This window comes from Apiospora phragmitis (assembly GCF_038363925.1).
Source record: "Apiospora phragmitis strain CBS 135458 chromosome Unknown utg000007l:1.0-2108841.0:1.0-2111359.0, whole genome shotgun sequence".
NCBI classification, from domain to species: Eukaryota; Fungi; Ascomycota; class Sordariomycetes; order Amphisphaeriales; family Apiosporaceae; genus Apiospora; species Apiospora phragmitis.
In genome coordinates, this window is record NW_027117405.1 from 1,622,183 (window position 1) to 1,646,059 (window position 23,877).

The 23,877-nt window shown below is 53.1% G+C and overlaps 5 protein-coding genes across 5 annotated transcripts; 3 read left to right on the forward strand and 2 right to left on the reverse strand.

Moving 5' to 3' along the window:
* Nucleotides 1–512: 512 nt before the first annotated feature.
* PG994_007453 (kelch domain-containing protein) lies at nucleotides 513–2,029 on the forward strand (the record flags this gene model as incomplete). The annotated part of the gene is made up of 2 exons (XM_066858862.1): nucleotides 513–625; nucleotides 685–2,029. The coding sequence occupies 2 exons, from the start codon at nucleotides 513–515 to the stop codon at nucleotides 2,027–2,029; spliced, it is 1,458 nt and encodes a 485-aa protein (XP_066715804.1).
* Nucleotides 2,030–4,101: 2,072 nt separating this feature from the next.
* On the reverse strand, nucleotides 4,102–4,821 carry PG994_007454 (uncharacterized protein; the record flags this gene model as incomplete). Its single annotated transcript, XM_066858863.1, has 1 exon — nucleotides 4,102–4,821. One exon carries the CDS (start codon nucleotides 4,819–4,821, stop codon nucleotides 4,102–4,104), a length of 720 nt encoding a protein of 239 aa, XP_066715805.1.
* Nucleotides 4,822–12,410: 7,589 nt separating this feature from the next.
* Nucleotides 12,411–14,741, forward strand: PG994_007455 (uncharacterized protein; the record flags this gene model as incomplete). Its single annotated transcript, XM_066858864.1, has 4 exons — nucleotides 12,411–13,069; nucleotides 13,186–14,235; nucleotides 14,312–14,492; nucleotides 14,556–14,741. The coding sequence occupies 4 exons, from the start codon at nucleotides 12,411–12,413 to the stop codon at nucleotides 14,739–14,741; spliced, it is 2,076 nt and encodes a 691-aa protein (XP_066715806.1).
* Nucleotides 14,742–17,837: 3,096 nt separating this feature from the next.
* Nucleotides 17,838–20,199, reverse strand: PG994_007456 (kelch repeat protein; the record flags this gene model as incomplete). The annotated part of the gene is made up of 5 exons (XM_066858865.1): nucleotides 17,838–18,294; nucleotides 18,336–19,349; nucleotides 19,391–19,421; nucleotides 19,478–19,678; nucleotides 19,734–20,199. The coding sequence occupies 5 exons, from the start codon at nucleotides 20,197–20,199 to the stop codon at nucleotides 17,838–17,840; spliced, it is 2,169 nt and encodes a 722-aa protein (XP_066715807.1).
* Nucleotides 20,200–21,127: 928 nt separating this feature from the next.
* PG994_007457 (WD40-repeat-containing domain protein) lies at nucleotides 21,128–22,998 on the forward strand (the record flags this gene model as incomplete). The annotated part of the gene is made up of 3 exons (XM_066858866.1): nucleotides 21,128–21,478; nucleotides 21,535–22,813; nucleotides 22,874–22,998. The coding sequence occupies 3 exons, from the start codon at nucleotides 21,128–21,130 to the stop codon at nucleotides 22,996–22,998; spliced, it is 1,755 nt and encodes a 584-aa protein (XP_066715808.1).
* Nucleotides 22,999–23,877: the final 879 nt, after the last annotated feature.

Sequence of the window (23,877 nt, forward strand, 5' to 3'; positions counted from 1 at the left end):
ATTGCATTCCAGTAGTCAGTCCAGTGCTCCAGTGCTCCAGTGTACTCCTTCGTACTCCAGTCGTCGTCGTCAGATCAGACAACGACCAGACCAACGCGAAGACCATCGTTGCTGTCTGTCTGCCACGCATTGACAAACTTTATGCTCCTTTTTCCTTCTTTCCTTCTTTCCAGCTTCTGTCCCGAGTCCAGTCGTAGTTATCTCCTTCCAGACCACCAGCTTAGGTGCCAAATAATTCTTTTTTGATTTTCCTGGTTTGCTTTTTTCAAATTAGGTCCTTGGTGAGATCTGCGCCTGATGCTGCATTGTCGCAGTCTACCCCCCCCTGTTGACATTGACGTCGCGTGCCGGTTACAGTGTTTCGTAACGCCCCAAGCCTGCCCCAGCCTGCTGTCACCAATACACTAGCAACTCCTCGCCATTGCGACCATAAACACATTCTTTTCGAGTTTCTACACTCAGGGGGTAACGACATGTCATTATCGCCTGTCCCAGTTCGCTGATCAATAACCATGGCCGACACGCCCCGTCCTTCCTCATCCTCAAAGACTCGGACAGTGCGCTCCCAAAAGATCCAGCTTCCCTCTCCCACTACAGCCCCAGGCCAAGCCCCAGACCAAAACGAGTCGGTCGACCGCGCCTCCCCATCCGAAGCCATACGCCCGGCCATTTGTCCTCCAAGAGCCAGAGCCACGGCCGGCGCAAGGCCTCGGAGAGTTCGATACGGCAGCGCTCCCAGTCCTCAGCAGCCAAAGCTTCGTTTGCACCGGCACCCCCGCCGCCACAACCGGCGCAGCCGACGCCCGCCTTCAAGACGGCGTCTAACAATGGCGACACCAGCGCCAGCGCGCGCTCCTCGGGTGATATATATGCTGGCTCGTCAACCGAGGATGGAGGCCGAGACAGAGACAGCGATTCGCGACGGCCGTTAGCCTTGCGCTCCACATCTGCCATTGCCAGCAAATCCGCCACAGCCAAAGAGATCCCTCTACGGAAAACAACGGGCCAGGCCGCCCGCACACGTGGCCCCTACACGGCCTTCCCTCCCCTTCAGAATCCCGCGACGGCGCCCGATGTCCCCGCTGCTCCCTCGTCTGGCATGTACTGGTCGCGAGCCCCGGTCTCAGGGGCTGCCCACACGCCTCTCCGTGCTCATACGACGACACTGGTCGGGAGCAATGTTTACGTTTTTGGTGGCTGCGATTTCCGGGCCTGCTTCAACGAGCTGTACGTGCTGGATGCCGACTCCTTCCACTGGAGCAACCCTCATGTGGTGGGTGATATCCCTGTCCCGCTGCGGGCCATGACGTGTACGGCGGTGGGCAAGAAGCTGGTCATATTCGGCGGTGGCGACGGTCCGGCATACTACAACGACGTTTATGTACTAGACACGGTTAACTTCCGGTGGCATCGGCCAAAGATGATTGGGGAGAAGTCGCCTAGTTCGAGGAGGGCGCACACGGCATGCTTGTACAAGAACGGTATATACGTCTTCGGAGGCGGCGATGGTGTCCGCGCGCTCAACGACATCTGGAGACTCGACGTTTCCGATGTGGCCAAGATGAGCTGGAAACTCGTCTCGAGCCCTACGACCAGCAGTCCCAACAGCACGGCGGCGCGGGACAACCGACCGAAGGCCAGAGGCTACCACACCGCGAACATGGTGGGCAGCAAACTGATCATCTACGGCGGGTCGGATGGGGGGGAATGCTTCAACGACGTATGGGTTTACGACGTGGACACCCATACGTGGAAAGCCGTGAGCATACCGATCACCTTCCGGCGGCTGTCGCACACGGCCACCATCGTGGGGTCGTACCTCTTCGTGATAGGAGGCCACGACGGCAACGAGTATTCCAACGACGTCCTGCTGCTGAACCTGGTCACCATGACTTGGGACAAACGGGAGGATATACGGTCTACCGCCCAGCGGGAGAGGGTACCACGGCACCATACTATACGACAGTCGCCTGGTCGTGATCGGCGGCTTCGATGGCAGCGAAGTGTTCAGCGATGTGTGGATGCTTGAGCTGGCTGTACATGCTTATTACTCCCAGATCAGCCATTTTACCATTGAAGTATGATGAGTCAAGTCATGATGGATAACGAAGGAGCGTAATGGGGTTCGTCCGCGGACTTGGTCGAAGTTATGACCATTGACACATGGTGGCCAACCCCAGCTCGACTGGGGCTGACGCCCCCCTTTTTGGTCATATATTGCGTGCATCGAATGGGGGGCGTCAGCTCGTCAACATTTGACCATTGGAGTACAATGCTTACGTTGCGAATACGAGGAGCTTCAGCCGCTGCTCCCTTCAACGTCGGGCTTTGCGGACTCTATTGGATTACCTTATGTAGGATATCTACGCCTGGAGTGTTGGACTCGGGGAAAGGAAGTGCTCGATGGGAGCAACTGAGCACCACAGAAAGGCCCTGCCACCTGCTGCTACATCTATGAGCGACATCTAAGCGGCTCCTGCATAACTTGCAAAAGTTCGAAGAAAGATTAGCAACCAACTACCCATAAGGAGGGACGACGAGTTCTCATTTACTTTGGATACACCATGTTTGTTGGGCGGTATTTCTGTGTATTTTGGGTGAAGGAAAGCGTTTGACGATTGATGGAATAGCGGGAGATCTTTTATGAAATACCCCTTTCTTCGATATCTGAAGCGAAAGAATTGTATAATTATGACATTATTCATAACGATTGACGCTCTCTTTGTACCGTGACAGAAGATGAACATGAATAAGAGAAATCAGAGGAGTTTGTCGAACGTTTCTAGTGGTGGTCGGTCTGAACAGGTCATAAACTCACAAGATCTTTGTATCTTGCTTCAGCAGCTTGTGGTCAACCAGTCTCCCAGCTTGCTTGCCCAAGGGGCAGACAACAAGCGCTCTTGGTACAGCCTCGCTAGAGGAATACCTGTCAGTGTAACGGCGTTCACGTCGATGTCTGGCTTCATCACATTCAACGTTAGAGTCCTTTAAGATGAAGAAGCCGTCGTACGCAACATCAATCACCACCCCTTTCTGCGTTACTCACAAAACCGCACCCTCTCTCGCCTCGAAGTAAGCTTCCTCCCAGCATTCATACCCAATTATAGTCCCGACCAGGCATCGGTCTTACATACATAAATGAAACCGTCGTAGGTCACCGTTAGCGGGCTTGTAAACGGCGTGTGGGTCCTTCCCTTCTCCTTTCCTATCACAGGTTGTTGCTGGTGGAGCCGGCTCACCCCCAACATACTTGTCTTGCATGGACAGATAGGCCCTCCTTTACGCATCGCATACACACATACGTACGTGTAGATACTGGCCTGTAGACTCGTTTTAAATCGCTGGTGGAAACTATATGGAATGATTTTGGTCTAATACCCACTACGTATATACATGGTATGACACGACAACATCTGACTGGCTCACGAATGGTAATGGCCGCCTGCTAATCTTGTGATCTTGTTATGCTCCGCCGCCCGCACTCGTGAACAGCGTATTTAGACATAAATATCAGCCGCCACCCTAAACCGTATCCGTTGGTCGTTGTGTAATCTTCGTAAACGACGTCGTCCTCCTCAAATGTCCCGTGGACACTGTGACATCGAGACTCCGATCATCCGTGGACCGATGCCACACACGCCATCCACTTTGGGGTAATATTCTTCCCGGACAACTACGGGCCTACGAGGCAGTGTTTGTGGTGGGTGCAATGTCTGCGTGACATTTCATTCTTAGCACTTCTATGTCTAGTATCCAATACAACATACAGGGCTGTCTATCTTGATTACGTTTTATTCCAAAGCCCGCCGCCCCCTTTAGGGCAATTCTGTTGCCATATGGGGCCGGCCACCAAGATAACTAACGTACAAAGAAACAAATGGAAAGGGTATGAAGCGAATGAACCACCCTAGCCATGCGAGAAGCAAAAACCCTCTTAACTCCAAGCCGTGTAAAGCAATGCCGCATTGTTTTGTTTATTCAGTCTTTCCCAACTACAAAACATGTCATTCGCTTGACGAGTTGCTGCTCACAGGAAGCATACACAACCCTTAATCAGTCGCGATTGACATCCAAAGCAAGAACGATGAAATGGGGTTAGTCTCATTTCCGGGCGCCCTCCTTGCCTTCATGCGTCTTCGCCTTCTCGCGGTCGGCAATACGGCGCTCCTCGGCTGCGACCATATCCATCCAGAGGTCCTGGCCCTCGTATTCCTCCTTGTGCACGCGCTTCTCGATGACCTTCTTGTGCTCGGGGTCCTCGGGGTCGAGCACCTTGACCGTCTCCCAGCGGCCCTGGCCGGAGCGAGCATCGGCGGTCTCGAAGGCGGCGGTGGCGATGAGGACGGCGAGCGTCAGACCCTGAGCGTAGACACGAGCCTGGACCAGCTTCTGTGACGTGGACAGGAACTTGTTACGGCCGACCATGATTCCGGCGAGGCCCATGGATGCGATCCACGAGGCGAAGACGATCGAGTAGCGGTTCTGGCGGCCCCAGTCGTTGAGGCGCTCTGATGTTGTCTTTTGTTGATCGGCGATCTGGTCCAATTTGGTGGCCTCATCGACGTAGAAGTTCATGGGGTTATTCTTCTTGTGGAAGTCGATGCTGTAGCGCTCGGCGTTGACAATGGCGCCGAACGTCCCGGTGGACGTCACCAAGAAGGAGCGGAACGGCAGCGTCAGGCCGCGGAACGCCGGGTAGCGCTTCGACGCGCCTATCACGCCCAGCAGACCGAGACCGACGCCCAATGTACCTCCGATAAATCCGCCCTTAAGCACGGAGTTGTAGTGGGCTGTTTCCTCTTCCTGTGAGACGACCTTCATTTTGGCGGGGTTTCTTCGTTAAGCGATTCTGGGGGAATGCGAGTAGTATCGAGTCTAGTTGAACGTTCGACGAGAAGAAAAGCAGGTAAAGCAACGCCCGGTCTTGTTATCCTCTTTCGGCCCCCTTTGAATTGAGTATTTTTAGTGTACGAACGATTGTCGTCAGATGAGGCAGGTCTGTCCACAGATGAGTGTAGGTTTGTAGATGGAGCTGTAGGTCCGGTTCACACGTTTGTATCGAGCCGTCTGTGGTTTGCGGAGGAGTGGTATGATATGAGAGGTATTTGATACGATATAGAAAATGCGGGAGCGGGATAAAGGGCTGGACCTCTTGTGTCGCAGTCAAATCTGTATATACAAAAAGAGTATATTGAGAAGTTACAAGGATAAACAGCTTCAGGGAAAAAAGGCCTTTAGGTCTACGGGAGTTCCAGGGTAGGTTTTCGTTGGTTGGCAGAAGCTGAATAAGTTGGGCGATGGTTTCCCCAGGAGCTTGGAGCCATTTAAACTTGCATCATGCGATTATTGATGATATCATGCCAGATTTGAAAGCTACGCATTCGATTCTCTTTTTTTCAAACCCCGAGCGTACACCGAGAGGTGGCAGCTGGCACGGCACTGGGCCGCTCTCGGCCACTTGGTCTCTGTCAGCTGTCCGCAGCTGCAACTGGAGCAGATTTTTGCGCTTCGCCGTTTGGTTCGCTATTCGGCGTTTTGCTTGCTTACCTCAAGAAAACAAAAACCAAGGTAGTCAACCTGTCACCGGGTGGCGCATTGCGACAAATAGGCGGGAACAAGCGCCTATTGTTCGCGAAGTCCCGGGTCAGAATACGGGGAGGCCGTTCTTCCGGGCGCTTCTCCCGCATTCATTCATCCAGCTCGCGTGAGATGCCGAATGACAGGATCTCATTTGACTGCTACGGTGCAACCTTGAATCTCACAGGTTCGACGTTTGATACAGCTGTGGACTTTCCCGGCCTCTGTCTGGTACTCAAGCCCGGACCCTACGCCGCGGGATTTGGTTCGTCCCTTTCCGAAGGTGTTTGGTAATGCCTGAGCGAAACTGTATAGTAGGTACTTGTTTGACTGCTTGACTTGAGCATTGGGGGGAAAGGACAGTAATTCATCACGACATCTAAATTTATGGGAAGAAGATTCAATGTACTGTAGCAGTCGAGGATACAATAACGTTTTAGGGGATCTTAACCATCTTTAAGCATAACACCGCATGGTGAAATTTGGACAGGATCAAGTGAACCTAATAAATGCACAGCAATGGAAGGAAAGTGCGTGCGTGCTGGGTTCGAGGGAACATGGGGCTAGTTGCTGTGAATTCCCAAGTACAGTACAGTAGCCTGGTACCCTAGAATTTTTCTAGAAGTCCATCCGCCGCCAACATCCCGGAAACTCGGCGAGACTGCGGGCACAGCCCATCGGCAAGGCTGATTCCCTACGCCGTACCTTGCTCTCGCCTCAAAACCCGAGCGATGGGATCCCAGGCCAAAACCAGATCCCACATGCCTCGGCAGTCGCTGACTGGTCAGTCTGGACTTGAGACTCTCCAGACAGGGACCCCCAAGTGTTATTATGTTTGAGAAAAGCAAGCGGTGTGTGACCCCGGGCTCCCCAACAACCGTTTGACCGCCACGATGTCTCTTCAAGCGAGTGGATGTGCTGAAGTGTTTGGCTGGGGTTGAATTTAGTCGGCACTCAGCATGATCGAAGCAGCTGCAATACACCGCGAGTCAGATAAGGCGGGCATTTACGCAGTCACTTGTCAGCGTAATATGATATAGTTATTATAATTACTGTTCATATCGGTGAGGAAAACCTGAAACGTGGGATAAACCACTGGATCGGGGTGTTACTATGCTTGCTAATATCGGCGACTAGGGGTGGTAATATGACACCTCGAAGGTTGACGATAAACAAGTTAGTTGGAGCTTGCTGTCTCCTGGGCTTTTATGTCGTTAAGCCGTGTCACGTCGAGTCCCGCATCAACCGTGACACAGCTTAGACTGGCTGGTCATAAGAGCAATCAAACGACCCGCAAAGCCGTTGGGCGGTGCTTTTTGGGAAGAAGGCGTAACCCCTTCCCTGTGAATATGGCTCTGTATATAGGGGTGCTGACCGGAGATATGATCGCATCGCTCGCATTTACGTACAAGGGCCGAAGATTATGCAGGGACAGGACGGACCGTTAGTAAACATCCATATTATCCTGTAAACGAGATCAGTAGAGACGCGGCTGTCGTGGCGCATTGTCCATTTCGCGCTGGGCAACTTATATATGGAGCCAATGTGAATGTGACGACCTGGTGTGTCCCGGCACGATGGTTTCCACGAGGTTGCGCTCGGTGAGGGGCGTTCCATCAAATCGGCCGGAGCGAATCGGCCATTACGTTTCAAAGACTCCATGTTCACATGGAGAGGGCCAGCATTGACAAACCCACCGACTCCTCACTCTCCTCAGGCTCCTCCTCTTTCGACCTACTCCTCATTTCTGATCTGTCCAACAGCCGAGTCGCGACGACCACAACGCTCATGTTGCTCATTCGAGCGGAGGGGACCAGGAAGTAAAGCTGACACGGCTTGGCCTGGGTAGTACACTAACAAAGCAGACCCCACCCCACATTTGGGAGTGAGCGTGTCTTAGGGTCCCCCTTCGACAACAACAATGGCCACCACACACGTCGGGAAATGACTTACCCACCATCATCAGTGGCTGCCGCGCTGCCGAAGCGGGAAATCGCCAGAGGCGGTGAGTATGCAACTACTCAAGCGAAATCTCTCTGTGATCAATCGCGTGCGATGTTTGAGTCTAGGATCCCGTGGTAGATGGGGAATAAGGCAGCTGGTGATGTCAACCTGTCGGTGAAGTTGCCACAAAGAAACAAGCAGTTATTAAATTTGTTTTTACAGTGTTTTCTTCTTTTTGAATGGCAGGTTCTGGTGTAGGGTATTTCTTTTTCTGTTCTTGCCTGTCGAACCGGACCTGCTCCGAGCTTGTCTGCCTGCCGCTCGGCATACGAAACCCTTAGAAATTACTAATATCCCGTAGAAATATATTGTGTGGATCTCAGATAGACCAACCTTGAGAATGGCGCGAAACTCTTCGGGATTGAGGAGATTCGGTCGGATATAAGTTCTTGAGACGGTTCCCGCCACAGCAGGCTACCTACCTATCAAGCGGGCAAGGCGTCAATGCCGCCCGGCCGTGTCCGGTATCGAGATAGAACAATGGATGGAAGCGATCAGAGGAACAGGACCTGATGGAAAGGATGGATGTTCCCGTCTCTCTTCTTGACTAGGATCATGCAGAGCGCTTGGCCAGCAACAATTCGACCGCTGACTGGCTCGCCTCTCGTTGCGGTTGCATGCAGATGCAGCTTATTCTTTATTGCTCGAGCGACTACGGCACTGGGGGTGGTTAAGAGTTGAATCGCGTTGATGCATTAGCGACCAGAAATGTGTCCTGGGGAAACCTGTTGTAATGGTATGAATGACATTTCCTTTTACGGCCAAGGTTGAGGGTTGATCCTTGCGGAAGTTTGGGTCCTCACAGGGTCCAAGTTCAAGAGAGGCACAGAATGACGGACGAGAAACCCCACCAAACGCCGAGAATGGCACTTTGCATCGTGTCACAACGCTTTCGACGTAAGTAGGTAGCAACGCCAACAGATGGACAGGAAACCGTGTCTGCTTGGTTCACCTGCCTGCAACCTAGAGTATCGGTCATCTCCTGACGATCATGGTGCCCAAAATCCGTGGTCGGCTACAGTCCGCCCCGGCTGCCACACTTGTGTGTACGCTTGGGGCGTTTATCGGCTCCGATGCATGATGAGTGCGCTGACGCTGCTGAACCAAGACGCGAGGGGCGGTACTAATGAGTCTGTTGGTGCTACCTTGTCTCTAGGCCGGGCCGGACTGGACTGGGGCTTGAACCAATGCCGCTTCACGCCCACTTTCCTTTGGTGGCTCTCCCGTTTGATTGCCGCCGTTCTCGTCACCAGCGGGATTGTTTGCCCCGGAGGCAGTCCCAGAGCATATTTCCCGCGGGATAGGTTACAGTAAGAGACTCAACGACGCCACCACCGGAAATAGAAACTCCTTAGCTCGCTGTTGGGAGTGCACGAGATGTTTCCTTGCTGCTGGATTAGGCTTTACCCGCGCAGAACAGCCGCAAACCTGAGAAGGTATCCCACGTTTGAATAACTCTCATCGGTATGCAGTTTGGGCTTGTGGCCTGAGATAATTATGTAGGTACATCTTGCGCACGACGTGTGATCTATCGTGGCGTGGGTACGTGCTTTCAACAGGGGGTTTTCTGGTGGCACAGCCTGTAACATCCGTGGTGTTTGCAAAGTACCTCAACTGGGTTAATAGCCGATGAGTGAGTACTGGGGCCGCTCGCGACTAGTTCAGCCTAGTTGAATTAAATGGCTGGGCCTCTTCGTTCAATGGGGTGTAAGACACCCATGCTGTCAAGGCCACTAGGGCAGAACCCAACTTGGTAGTCGATGCAGCCTCATGAGTCAAGCGGCCGTTAGTACACTGGCAGAGAAGCACTGGAGAAGAGCACTTGAGTGGATTGTGCGAAAAAGGGATCGAGATGACGCCGGACGGTCGGTCCAATTCCTGCCTCTTGACGTAAGTGTACATTGCGCAAAGAGGATCTTCTGGGAGGATCTGAGGTCCAGTTCCAGCCGCGAGCAAGATCGTTTTCCGAGAGAGAAACGCCCAAAGGAGGCATGATCAAGACAGGCGGAAGGTTAAGAAAGGCGGCGTTTTAGAGTACATGTAACTCCCCGTATGTGCGCAACACCAGTCAGAGGTCGTGGCTGAGGTATGTAGTCATAATCATTCAGTAATAGTTGCAAACTCAGTCGAGTCGCCGCCGCCTGGGGGGGGGGGGAATTTCGTCCGAAGTGGTTTGTTCGAGAAACAATACGGTTGCCGCAGCACCTCAACATCTAGCCTTGTTGGGTTAGTTGCCCATGCATGCTAGCCGCCCCAAGGAAATATCCAGGTAATCACATCGTCACTTCAAATGGAAAGCATTGCCATTTGATGCCCATTGCCTCCGCACATACACGTATGTACAGCAGAGTGAGTCCTTTTTCGCCCACAGTGGTGTCGTTTGTCCCTCGTAACGGAGGTGGCAGACTGATGTAATCGAGTGCTGATCAACCAAGTCTGTAGATCGTCTTCCAAAGTCTATCACGAAAGCCAGCCCCGATATCATATTTCCTTCCTTAGCTGCCAAGGCCAGTCCAAGACGATTGAGAATCATCGACTCCGGGATCCCGGCTTACTTGCATGAATGGGTCTCACCATCAAATTGATCATTAGTGACTCGCCCATAATATCAAAGTGTAACCCTGACACACTGGCACTACACAGTGACTGCACACCCTCTTCTGCGTCTGACATGCATACATGAGTCAAGATTGAAGACAAACAAGATGGCGATGATCGGGAAGTGGTACATAAGTTGCCCTCATCTCAAACGTCAGGGATGAACCGATACCTACTTTCCTGGGCCAAGGCGTCAATCCGCTCTCTTGGATGTCGGGAAAGTGATGATTACCTACGAGCATTTGATCGATACATTTGTAGTACCTACCTGCGTTCATAGCGTAGGTACCCAGAAATTGCTTCTTTTGTTCGCAACGAAAAGTGGCTCTCGACGGCAGATCATTGGCTACCGTGACCGAATCCGGCTGGCTGGCTTCAGTCTCCCCCTGCCTCCATCGAATCCTTTCTGCATATGTTGAAGCTACGACATCGAACGTCAGGTGGCTGGTGGCCTCTATTTGGCAGGCAGAAGCTGTCAGTTCCAAGGCGGAAGAGGTTCGTACCCCCGTAAAACCGCTCGATTCGTAGCTTACTCGTCAATCCAAGTCGGAGTAGAGTGGCCTATCGGGGCCGGACACACCCAAATTCTATATGCCTCCTCCGGTATGTCCAACCCACGAGACGCGCAACACAGATATCTCCACAAGTTGAGGTGCAAAGCATCAACTTGAGCGCCACATCTATCATCAAAATGGGACGTGTGCGGTATATACTCCATCTCCAGTTCCCCATTTCATCTTGTCTCCTCATCTCGTCCCAAACCAGGGACAGGCTGTCGAGGCTCTTGCGTCGCAGTAGCGCTCTCCTCGCCGACTCCGAGGGTCGGGATCGTCTTATTAATCAGTGCATGAGCCAGCTTGTTCACTGCGCGAACGTAGACTCGAGCGGGAAGCAACCGACTTGCTTCATGATTTCCTAGGTAGCTTATCACACTATGTACTGGAATACCCACGATTGACCAAGGCCCAAGTTAGAGGCAAACCAACTTGACTCACCATTGGAATAAGGTTACAATTCCCATGTGGCATCTGCAGCCACGGACCCTCGGAGTAGATTAGTCCTCACTCCAATTCTTGGTTCGCCTTCTTCTGGGACCAGTACTGCTGCTACATGCTGCCGTACTTATAAGAGGGGGTGGTATGTAGATTGGAGCCTTCGCGCGCTCATAAACCCATCAACACTCCCAGCCGCCTGCCCGCCTGCCCGCCTGCCGAGACCAGGTCAGAAACGAACCGGACAAAGTTGCTTTTTCTCAGGATTCCCTCTCCGTTGACGTTGCACGGTATTGACGGTAGCCACAGCCCAGTCCAAGTCGCCTGAGCCGAGTATCTGCCACCCCGTCCGCCCCTCGACGTTTCTGCTTTCCACTACGACTCAACGACGAGCAGCCTTGATCCTGGGCTGTTTGTTGCTGGCGTGGTCGACTAGCCACTTCCCTGGACCTTGAACCTGGACCTGGACCCTTTGGAAATTTAGTCGCGTCAAGCCGCTGTGCTGCTTAAACGACTCCGTTTTCCCTCCAGCCCAATTATCCATTACACATACCCCATAACTGCTCATATCCATCCGTCCATTCATCCAATTCATCCATAACCCCGACCGCCTCCTTCGTAAAGCCTACGGCGGCCACAGTTTGGGAACCCATCCTGACACTGCCAGGCCTGGGAAGTACTTTCCCCTTCAGTCTGGTCTGGGTCTGGTACATGCTCGGTAGAGTGACGAGCAAGTAAAGATCCCGTACTTGTGACCAGTCTTGCACCGAAGCCTAACACCCCCATAAGCGGCAATTCAGACAGAGTGCAGGGGGGGTGCATGTGCATGCAGGTGGTACTTACCTCACAAACTTATACATACACCTACCACCATCCAATCCATCCATACATAACATCTTATGATACCTCATTAAGTCGGCATCCCTCGCATCCCATCGTTCTATTTCCGATTTCTCTTATTCACTTCTGGTGCACATACGCAAACAATCTGTTGTGATAACCAGAGTGGTCTGTGGAATTTGGATAGTATACCTCTCTCCCCTCGTCGTTTTGGACTGCATTTACCTACCGCTGGCGATTGACTGCCTGCCTGCCTATCCATCCGCAGCCGTACTACTTTCCAGAAGTGCCCTAGCGCTCCGACTTGCTTGTACTCGCTCCTCTCTCTGTTGTCTCCCACTCCCCTCGTGCGTTGCCTCTTTTCCCGGATATTATTCAGAGGAACCCCACATCGCTGCCATGAGAGGCATAGGTTCTTGGTTGACAGGCAAGACGGGTACATCCACGACAAATAGTCCAAGCAATAACACCCCCGAACACCCGTCTGCCAGCCGCACCAGCAACGATACGTTTGCAGGCGATTCCGCTGTCGCCGCCGCCGCTGCTCCTACACCATCCTCTTCACATTCTCTCGACTCGCCTTCACCCTCACCACAGCCTGCAACGCCCGTCGACACGACTAGTAGTCACTTTTGCACCCATTCATCCACTAAGTCGCAACCCATTAATATCGCTACCCTGAACATCCGTTCTTCGCGGTCGCAATCACCCACCACCCTGAACGACCTTGACCACAACAACAGCAGCAGTTCCCACAACCAAAATTTCCAGACCAAGCCCCTCCAAAACCAGGTGCACACCAATCCAGACTTTATTGACGGAATTTCTACCGACTACGTCCCCAGTGATATAGACGGCGACCTCGACATGACTGCACCGGGTCTTGAGCCGGCCTTTGGCCGTGGTCGTCATGATTCCTTTGTGAGCGCTGGGCCGAAACCCATCTCCATGAACTCCAACCGCGACCAAGCACGTGGCCGCCGCGAAAGTCTCGGAGGCAGTCTTATGAACGGCATGAGCTGGGGAGGCCTGTCAATCGGAAGTTTTATCCGCGACGAGTAAGTTATTGCCATCTTGCGTGCCACCACCCCGCGTCGATTTGCTGGCGTTTTAAGACACTGGCACAGAGTTCTTGACGTGTAAGTCGCATCGTCCACTGACACTTCTGCGACAGCCTCATGGTGACCGGCTCACCCTTTACGGGCGCACAGCCGTCGTCCTCGTTCCATTCTTCGTCTTATATCCCCAAGATGGAGGCCGAATACCTGCGCAATTTTGTATGCTGCGACCAGAAGTTGGATACCATGCACGATCTATTACGCCATTATGAAACAGTCCATACGAACAACAACGTGCAACCAAACAGGACAAATGTTATGGGCCAAAGGCTGTCGATGAGCAGACCATCGGGGTCTGGCTCCGCGCTGCCGGGTGCAACGCATAACGGGCAGTCCTTCGCACCCACCAGCGGCGGTTTCGGCCTCGGCCAACAAGGTCGCAATATTGCAAGCAACGGAAATGGCTTGGGCTTCGGTGGTATTCAGATGGGCCGGCAACACTCTGGGCTGGATGGCTCTTCTCACAAGCAGTCCCAGCTGCTTAACGTTCAAGCCCACGACGACCTTGATGCGATGGGCGACATGGAGATGGAAGACGCCGTTGGACACATGGAACTCGATGATAGCACTCAGCGTACTATCCAACAAACCCGGCAAATGTTTGGTCAGCAGCAACGGCCACAATTGCAACTTAACCTGAACGGCACCAACATGCAACAGCAGGCGCTTCGGACCTCGCAACCTTCCACCCCGGGCACGTCCAACTTCGGCTTCCAAAACAACCCTACTGTCTCGTCGGTGAACACGCCGACTCTCACCACACAACAACCGAATGGCGTTGACGATGGCCTTGGTGGGATGGGCAACCTGACGGATTTTGGCGACTTTTCTCAGGACCTTGGTTTCTTCATCGACGACCCAGCCAAGCGTCTGTACAGCCCGAACGGAGCTTCTGCGCAACAACGTGCTCTGCAGCAGCAGATGGCCCAATTCGGCCTGGATCAATCTCAGTTTGGCGACATTACTGACCCTCAGCAACTAGCCATGCTGCAGCGTGCCATTGGTGGTAACCCAGGTGGTCTTATGATACCCCGCGAAGAGGACAAGCCGTTCAAGTGCCCAGTCATTGGATGCGAGAAAGCATACAAGAACCAGAACGGTCTCAAGTAAGTTTCCCTTGTTGGGCATGTTTTTTTTGTCGCATTAGCTCTCCGGAATGCGGTTGCTAATCGATTATGCAAGGTACCACAAACAACATGGTCACCAAACACAACAGTTGCACGAAAATGGAGATGGCACATTCTCCATTGTCAACCCAGAAACATTGGCCCCCTACCCCGGCGAAATGGGCATGGAGAAGGAGAAGCCACACAAGTGCGAGTGGTGCAATAAGCGATATAAGAACCTGAATGGCCTGAAATACGTGAGTTTTGAGTTTATCCCTTGGGCCGCTATCGGATCATCTAGTGGCTAACATTTGCGGCAGCACAAACTACATTCACCACCTTGCGAAGCCATGGCTCAGATGGCCGAGCTGAAGGCTTCGCTAGCTGGTGGTAATGCCACTGGCAACCCAATGAACCTCAACTTACCGGACACGCTGAACCTCAACACCATCAACATAAATATGTCCCAGGGACTACCTGGCATCGGCGAAGAGATGCAGATGTGAATGGGTGCGTCTCTGGACGAGACCATGGCACGAGACTGTTTGTCACCCTCGGCAGCGGCTCTTGGTCGTGTTCCTACACCAAAGACGTGGCGCTGGGCTTCTCCTTCAAATTAGACATTTCACACATAGACTGGATACAGCTGGCCTTTTCCGCCACGGCCTCAGAGGCTTTCACGTTACAGCTGGGGAAAAGTCATGTTTTCCATTATGCATTGGGGCTGGCGTTCGAGGTTGCTTTTGCACGGTTGATTACCGTATATACCCCGATAGACTTGACGCTTGCATCACTCGGTATACGAAAACACCTTACATGAGTGAGGTGAGGAAGGAATGGAGGTTTATTAAAAGTTATTTGGTCTTTTGTTCGATGTCACAGCAGCGTTATTTGCCACGGCACCGCAGCGCAATCCTCTCAACTCGTTTCCCTTTCCCCTCTGTTCTGCTTTTGCTGTACGGAGTATCCAAAAGTACATAGGCGTTCTTTCTCATGAATCTACAGCGATTACCTACTGCCCCTGATAGCTCCGGCCAGAATTGTAGATTGATTGGCCTGTAGTCTGCGGCCTGTATAGTCCGGAATCCTGATTTGGTGGCCGGAAACATGCTTCCTCTACGTCAGCGCGGATGGCTGTGGTGTATCCCCCATGTGAAGTTCCAAGGCTGGAAGTTCGGCAATGGGAGTTCATGAAGGTGGACCGAGAACCCGGTAGCCCACCGTACAAGCAATGACTCGCGTTACAAGCCTGCGCACCCTCTGGCCGACGCTAACGCGGGGCTTGCAGCAGAGAGTCCTTGAGAGTCCATCCATGCACGACGTTACCCAGTAACTACTAACAAGGCAGGAATGTCTGTGCATAGCGATCGTGCATTCCATCAATCCATCATCACTTTTTATGCGCCGTACGTAGTATTGAATGATGCCTGTTGGTTGCCTACTACTCCAAGCAGCCAAGTGCATGGATGGACCCGTCCCTCGCATCGCAGGGGACAGAGAAGATGCCAAGGTAGATAGATGTTCAACGCCCGTTCGTTCGTTTCACTCCATTCGTCATCGCGATGGAGGCAAGATGGGAAAGAAAAAAAACAAGCATGGCTGCCACGCTGCATGGTACCTTGCAACAGGGGGCGTGCAACCTGGGAACCAACAGACAACCCATCCACCCACTCCCACCGCTACGACCAAACCGGGCGCCGATGCGGCGACACCGCCTTGGGCCTTCATTGGCCCGCCCGTTCCCTTTTTTCTTCAGCTGCAACGCGCAACACGATCCCCTCGTCAGACCGAGGGCCTATAGATCGCTACGTAACTTAGCTTCATCAGCCTCCTCCTCCAGCTCCTCCCTGCCCTTGGCCCCCCCTGTCTACGGAGTAATTACTCGATCCCTCTTTCATCTCCAGGTTGACAAGTACGAACCGGTCTTCCTCATCAAACCGGACCCCTCGCCGCCTCCTCTGACTAGTAAAACTACTTCATACCAACCCTTAGAAGAGCCGAAGCTATTACGTCTTCAATAGCCAAGTCCCCCCGAGATATCACCATGGCAAGCGCCGCTGGGGCGGGGGAGGGAAGGGCAAGGAAGGCATGGCAGTGGATTGTGTTGTGTTTTTTCATGCTCCTCTTGGATACACCCTCGTGAACGCGCGAGCTGCGAGCTTCAATTCGCTTTGGTTCTGATTCCATATATTCCTATTAGTGCGTCTTTCTACATATGTAAGTGAGTGGGATCCGTTTCAGTCTCTGGCTCTGAGGCTTGAGCATGGCTTTTTGGACGCACGCCCAGAAGCACGCCATTACCCGACTACCTTGTACAGTTGCACCCGATGTGCCTAACTTAACTTGATGCTACCTGGTTACCCATCCACGCTCACATATATCTGGAGTGTCCCAAATGGAGAGAGATGGGGGCTCTCTAGACCAAGGAGGAGTACCATGAAGCATGGCCCCTCCCCGCGCAGCTGCGCGACACAGTTCCGCACAGCAATCATACGGGGGCTCCATCGACAAAAATTTGTATTCTTTGTCATCTAAATCTCACTACAACGGAGTATACCTTGCGGCTACTCATCCACTCCATGAGCCAGCCTATGTTACTTGTTGCCACCTGCTTGCCTCCATCTTCGGCTCATCGCTAGAACGCACGCTCGTTTTTTCCTTCCTTCCTTTTCCGTGGGGCCGAACCAAGAAAAGATGATTAATGCCTTTGCGCGACACGGTAAGAAAAGCCCCGAGAACCAAACTTCGTTCAAGTGCCGGCGCCAGGTTCGCGCGGCAATTCATAATATTATTATTATTTCGCGCTCGCTCGCTCTCGCGTGTCGCCCACTACGGAGTAACTCATCCATTGATCTATCTGCACCTCCTCCTCCCCTCCTCCATCCTCCACTACTGCTCTCCTCCTACTTCTCCGTCTCAGGGTCCTTCTTCATTGCCCCCCAGACGTGGATACGGACGAAAACGAGCGTGAAACTCTGGGCCCTGAGAGGAGTTTCTGTCAGTAAGGCCCGCTAGTCCAGCCAGAATCCATCTATGTAATGTGGTGTAGCAGCTTGTGTCCGAAACCAAGATCACCCCTCCCATGTTGATCAAATCTGGAATCACATAGCCCTAGTGTCGCGTGACGAATGGAGTCTTGGAGGAGTCTTATTCTTCGGCCGAAGCTACGGGTCGAGCGTCTAACTACATAATTCTACTGTACAGTGCGTCCAGAAACCAGCAGGAAGCGACACTTCTATGTATCCATCTGGGCAGTCCTACGCTAGTAGTAATACATGATCATGTGGATAAGGACCCCTATTCTCGAACATGAACATGAACTTATGAACCACCCCGCATATGCCAAATTCCGTTCCCAACTCCGAGCTAAATATCACCGTCGTAAGCAAAAGATATGGGCTGCCTTCAGACAGTGGCGCATGTCTGGCGTGCATAAACCCTCATAGCTCATACCGCTCATGCAAATCATGCCCTTCTTACCCCTCCCCGTCAGTCCCTCTCGACGGAGCTGTGAGTCAAATCAACGGCCCCTCCCTTGCTGAGGTGGCACCTACATCTGTCAGATCTCCTCCCTATTACTGGAGTCAAGGACGACGGGCTTACTAAGCAAGATCCATGCCTTCAGAGTCGTCCATGTCGGACGGTAGAGCCTGCGTACGCTCGCTGCTGATGCTACCTTTGCGAGACATGCTGGAGTTGTCGAACCGATTCCCATAGCTTCCATCGACATACTCCAGCTCTTCCCCGCCGATGACACGACCTTCTGTGTCGATCTCCTGAGACAACTCGACCAGGGCGGAGCGTGGAAGTCGCAGGAAGCCTTGCGTACGCACGATCCGTCCCCAATTCGTAAGGCAGAACGAGGCGGCCCTCTTTCTCAGCCACTCTTCGTTGGCTAAGCCTGCACAATACCAGATGATACAGGCGTGAAGAACATCCAACTCCTTGGCCAACCTGTTGACACATAGGAGACGGAGATGGGGGATGTTGTAAATATTCGACATGACGAGCAATCCTGCCACGTCGGCCAGATCGGTTACGCCGTCATCTGCATGAATGCTGTCTGTATATAAGTGAGGAAGGCCTTCACAACGCTGTACGGCTCGGGAATGTGCATCTTCTTCGTATGGAATTCGGCCATTTGAGCATTGTACATCCGCGCGAAGTGCGGCCATCTAGCTTGAAGGATGAGTTTGTGCACATAGATGGGCGGTGATGTCGCCGCATCCGGGGAGAGCCAGTTCTGGTCAGCTGGGACGTCGCTGGCCCGGAATTGGCCAGCACTCATCATGTCATCATCCTCATAGTCTCCGGCAAGAGCTGTGATGACGAAATCAGTCCCGCTACCTGATTCAGGCGGCTGGTTGAACAGTTTCGCTAGGTCGGCTCCTAAGCCTTTGGAGGGTTGTTCATGGGACCTCTGAAAAGATGGCCGGGATGACTCAGCTCGGGGCTCCGGGGCATTGTTCCCCAGGAAACCATATCGCCGAAGATCAATCTCTACTATGTCGCTCAGGTATTCTTCAGAGACTGCAGGAACCATGTCATGGCCCGAGTTATCTTTGGGGCAGCCAAGCAACCAGGCCTTTGTACCATCCTCGTTCATAGTACAATAATGCCAATCGTAACCAGCCTTGAATATTTCCCGTCCTTCGGCTAGCTTCTGCCACCGCAAAGCTCCTAGGTCAAGCGAGGATAAGGAACAGTCTTTCGGGGCTATAGTAGCTGCCGGAGTTACAAAGTCGAGAAGTGTTCCTGCTGAATAGATATGGAAATGCCTCCCAGCGCCTTGCGACGGGACATTGGCGCCAGAAACGAACTTCATTGCCGATATTGACCCAGGTGCCATCGGAGCATATGTCTTGAGCTGGAAAGAAGGGGTGTTGACTTGTGCCGTCCTAGAATTAGCAGCGTAGCCTGAAGCCCCTATAACCGTGGGGCTGCTGATAGAGTATGGTTGTCGCGGCGATCCCGTTGTTCGGCCAATAGACGAGTGCCTGTCTGACACGCCCATATGAGGACTTGTTTCAAACGCAGGGCTACCCTTAAGATCGAGCCACCACAAATCACCAGTCTTGTCCATATCCTCGCTGAGACCGCCGAAGACCCACAGCCTATCACCCCAGATGTACGCGGAGTGATCGAATCGGCTTACAAAGCGCCAAGATTTAGACCATGTGCTAAGTCTTGAGATCGAGATAACAGATATCATCGAGAACATAGTTGTCATGGCCCGTGATACCACCGATAATGAACAACTTGTCTTCGTGCAGAACGGCGGCGTGACGGGCTCTACCTTTCGGTACGGGGCCATTGACATGTGGCTGCATCCAGTGCGCTGTTTTGAGATCGAACACTATCAGATCCGAGAGGTAGGTGCGGTGCTCGTTTTCGCCGCCGAACACGAGCAGCTTGTCGCCTTGATATAGCGTCGCGGTGTGGCCTGAAATCATGTCTTAGCGGGTGAGTACAGAGCCTGCGAGTCGGACAAGACCTACCCATTCTAACGCCCGGGATGTCACCAAAGTTATCCACGAGACTCCATTGGTGGCTGATAAGATCTAACTTCAGGACGTGGTTGTAAACTTCATCGGTATACTGGTCGAAGCCGCCAAAGGCATATATATGATTGTTGCCACAGTAGGTTACGGAGGCGTTGACAAGGCATGCCGGGCGCGAACCAAGGGTCCTTGTGACTTTTGGCCGATAGCTTCCGTCAATCATGGCCCGGTTCTTGATCGGGGAGTTGGGCATGACGAAGGTGTTGTTGGAGGATGCGACAGAAGCCGGGGTGCCCGCGTTGGACGCCATCGGGGAGAAAGATGGCACAGCAGATGGAGGGACGGGGACTTGGGGAGGCGGAAGGGCGAGGGAAGTCGACGTCGAGGCTGAGGCTGAGGCCGGGGTCGGAGCCGGAGGACCGCCAAAGAGGGACGTTTGGCAACTTCCTGATTGCTGGTCCATGTCGGGTCGGTGTCGGGTACTCGAAGGTAGGCAGACAAAGGCAGGCAAGCGCGGCTGTCCAGACACCTATGCTAGCATCGCGTTGGGTCGACGGAAGCAACAGACGATGTAGAGTGCGCCGACTGGAGTAACAAAATGTAAGTATATCGGTCCGGTCGGTGTCAGTGTCGGTCGAGGCTGGGGATTTCCAGTGAAACTTTTTCAGATACGTTATCACAAGAGTGTTAGCCTAGCCTTGCCTTGGGATCAGATCAGGCCATTGATTGATTGCATTTGATTGTCACCGTCTTCAGACGCCTTTAGCGCGCCGGACTTGGCAGTCGCCAGTCAGCGCTAAAGGAAGAATGGAAGGAACGAAGGGTCCATGAGCCACAGTGCACGGGCCATCCTTACGAGCCACAATAAGGGATGATCAGCGGGTTGCGGGGTGGCTGTATTACCCCACTTTAGTTGGGTTGCTGGTCCGTTGCCGCCCTGTGGTTGCCCGGCCAAGATGCGCCGAAGGGGAAACTTGTTTTGATTGCCGTATAAGTTCACCATCCCGACTCCTTGAATAACCATTACTCTCTCTCCCTCATGCTATATACAACATCTCTCTCAAACCCTCCTGAAGCTCTCCACAACCTGCAACTCTCTAATCCCTAGAGAGTCAATCATCCAAAGCCTTTCACAAGTCAACCCGATCTCGGTCCACTAGATCTCATCGCTGTCTTTGCCAGCCATTTGATTGCCCTGCCGACCAGAGCCATTCTTCGTGAAGGCAACCTTCGATCCATCGAGCACAACCACGACAGATTACTAACACTGCAACACCATTTTCCAGGAACCATTAGCTTGAGTCTCTTGGAGCTCGCTCGATTTCTCTCGGAGCTTCCACTTGTCCATACTCACTCTCTACACACGCACACTCCGATACCATACAGACAACATGGCATCCGTCGTAGTGTCCACCCCTCTCAAGTCCCACACGGGACTTTTCAACTCCCGTACCGCTGGCGGTCGCATGCCCCTGACTCCTTCGCCACGCCAGCGACAAGTCACTGCCTCTAACGTCGGCTCCTCTCCCTTCACCCCGGAGAGAAAGTCCAGTGACGTCACTCGTCCCTCGAACAAGTCCGTGTACGGAGGTAACCTGTCTTCACACTTCGCCAAGGCTTCATCAAGGTCACACCGTGACTCTCCCAAGCAATCGAGCAAGTCCAACAAGTCCAACATTGCCCGCGAAGCTTCCACCCCCGCAAAGCCCTCGAGCTCGGCGTCTCAGACTTCACCCTCGTCGGTACGGGCAAGTCCAGTGGCAAGAAGTCCAAGAAGACATCCCACAGAAAACAACAGTCGGGCAAGACTACTATCACATACGCTGCCGACCGGTTTATCCCCAACCGCAGCAACAGCTCTGCCATCTCCAACGCTGGCTCGGGTAAGCTCGACGTCCAAGACAAGCAGCGACCCAAGTCTGTGACCAGCGAGTCTTCGGCCGTTCTCTCGACAGCCGCAGATGAAGCCATCGCCGCCCTCGAGGGCCTCAACATCAACGATGACGATACCCCCACATACTCGCGCCCCTCGCCCAACAGCGTCGCTTACCAAGACTCCCTCGCCAACGCCTGTGGCGTCAACCTGAACACTCGCATTCTGCAGTTCAAGCCTGCTCCCCCAGAGTCGTCTAAGCCCATCGACCTCAGACAGCAGTACAACCGGCCTCTCAAGGCTGCCAATGCCCCGGCTCAGTTCCGTCGCCGTGTGGCAACCGCTCCTGAGCGCGTCCTCGACGCCCCCGGTCTTATCGATGACTACTATCTGAACCTCCTTGACTGGAGCAGCGGCAACCAGGTAGCCATTGGTCTGGAGCGCAACGTCTACGTCTGGTCCGCCGATGAGGGTAGCGTCAGCTGCCTGCTCGAGACCAACCCTGATACCTACGTCAGCAGCGTTAAGTGGTCTGGTGACGGTGCCTACGTCAGCGTTGGCCTTGGTACTGGTGAGGTTCAGATCTGGGATGTTGCCGAGGGCCAGAAGATTCGAAGCATGTTCGGTCACGATACCCGCGTTGGTGTCATGGGCTGGAACAAGCACCTCCTCTCTACTGGCGCTCGCAGTGGCCTCGTCTTCAACCACGATGTTCGTATCGCCGAGCACAAGGTTGCCGAGCTCGTGTCCCACACTTCCGAGGTCTGTGGCCTCGAGTGGCGTGCCGATGGTGCCCAGCTTGCTACTGGAGGCAACGACAACTTGGTATCGATCTGGGATGCCCGATCCCTGGTCGTGCCCAAGTTCACCAAGACCAACCACAAGGCTGCTGTCAAGGCTCTCGCATGGTGCCCCTGGAACGCCAACCTCCTGGCCACTGGAGGTGGTTCGTACGATCGCCACATCCACTTCTGGAATACCACCTCGGGTGCTCGCGTCAACAGCATCGACACGGGTTCCCAGGTGACCAGCTTGCGCTGGAGCACCAGCTACAAGGAGATTGTCAGCTCCAGCGGCTTCCCCGACAACTCGCTGAGCATCTGGAGTTACCCGACTCTGGTCCGCAATGTCGAGATCCCCGCTCACGAGAGCCGTGTTCTTCACAGCTGCCTCAGCCCCGATGGCCAGATGCTTGCCACTGCCGGTAAGTTTGCTTCCTCCCACGCCTATATAACATGATCACGTTACTAATACGTTTTACTAGCTGCCGACGAGAGCTTGAAGTTCTGGAAGGTCTTTGAGAAGAAGGCTGGCGCCTCTGCCGGCGTTGGCGGTGCCAGCGGTTCCTCAGGCAAGGCCGAGATGACCAAGCAAATGACTATCCGATAGACCATGGTCGGTAAAACACGTGAATGTCAGATCCCACGTCAACAGAAAGAACAACAGTAGGTATTTACGGTTTCATTCTGGCATTTCCGGTACTGCGGTTTTGAGGTCTTAAGTCATTTCAGCGAGGAGTTGGGTCACAGCATCAGCCCCGATTTTGGCTTGGTCATGAGAAACGATTATTGCGCAGCACAGCACGCACGCCCCGAGGGGCACAAAGATACCACCATGAATGGAGTTTAAGATTGTTTGATTCCTTGCATGTATATAGAACCATGGGGCGTTTTGGGAAATTTTAGGACAATGCTATGTATACATACATACACAGGGCTCAATGCCTTTCCCTGCTGAAAAAGTTCCCCGACACCCCGTAGATAGCAATGAAGACTAAGTAATAATAGTGAACTGCTAGTGTCTTTCGTGCACATAATTTCGTATAATATGCCCGGCCGGTGTACACAGAACACACTTACTCTTTAGTTCCGTGCTATACAAGCATACTGTGGTGTCGTTGTGTCTGGTCTACGTTTGTCGAAGACTGTCCAATGTCTTGAGGCGCCACCTGTTTGCAACAGTCTTATTATCACCACATTCTGTTGTCTATTGCCTTCCCCTGCCCCCTTAAAGACAGCAGTCGGCACTGCTTACTGGAAGAAGTAAGTTACATCAGGGGATAGATAGAGGGTCGACGGCCTCTGGTGGGTGTGGCTGACCATCTGGCTCTTATCCCACCTTTTTGGTTTCTTTCCTTTTTACTTTTCTGCCCCTTTAATATTTTCTTCTTCTTTTCCTTGCCATGTTCAAAGTTGCATCAGCCAATGAAGATCTCCAGGCAGTTGGCGAACAGCCAATGAGGACTGATGTAACCAAGGATTTCTTTCC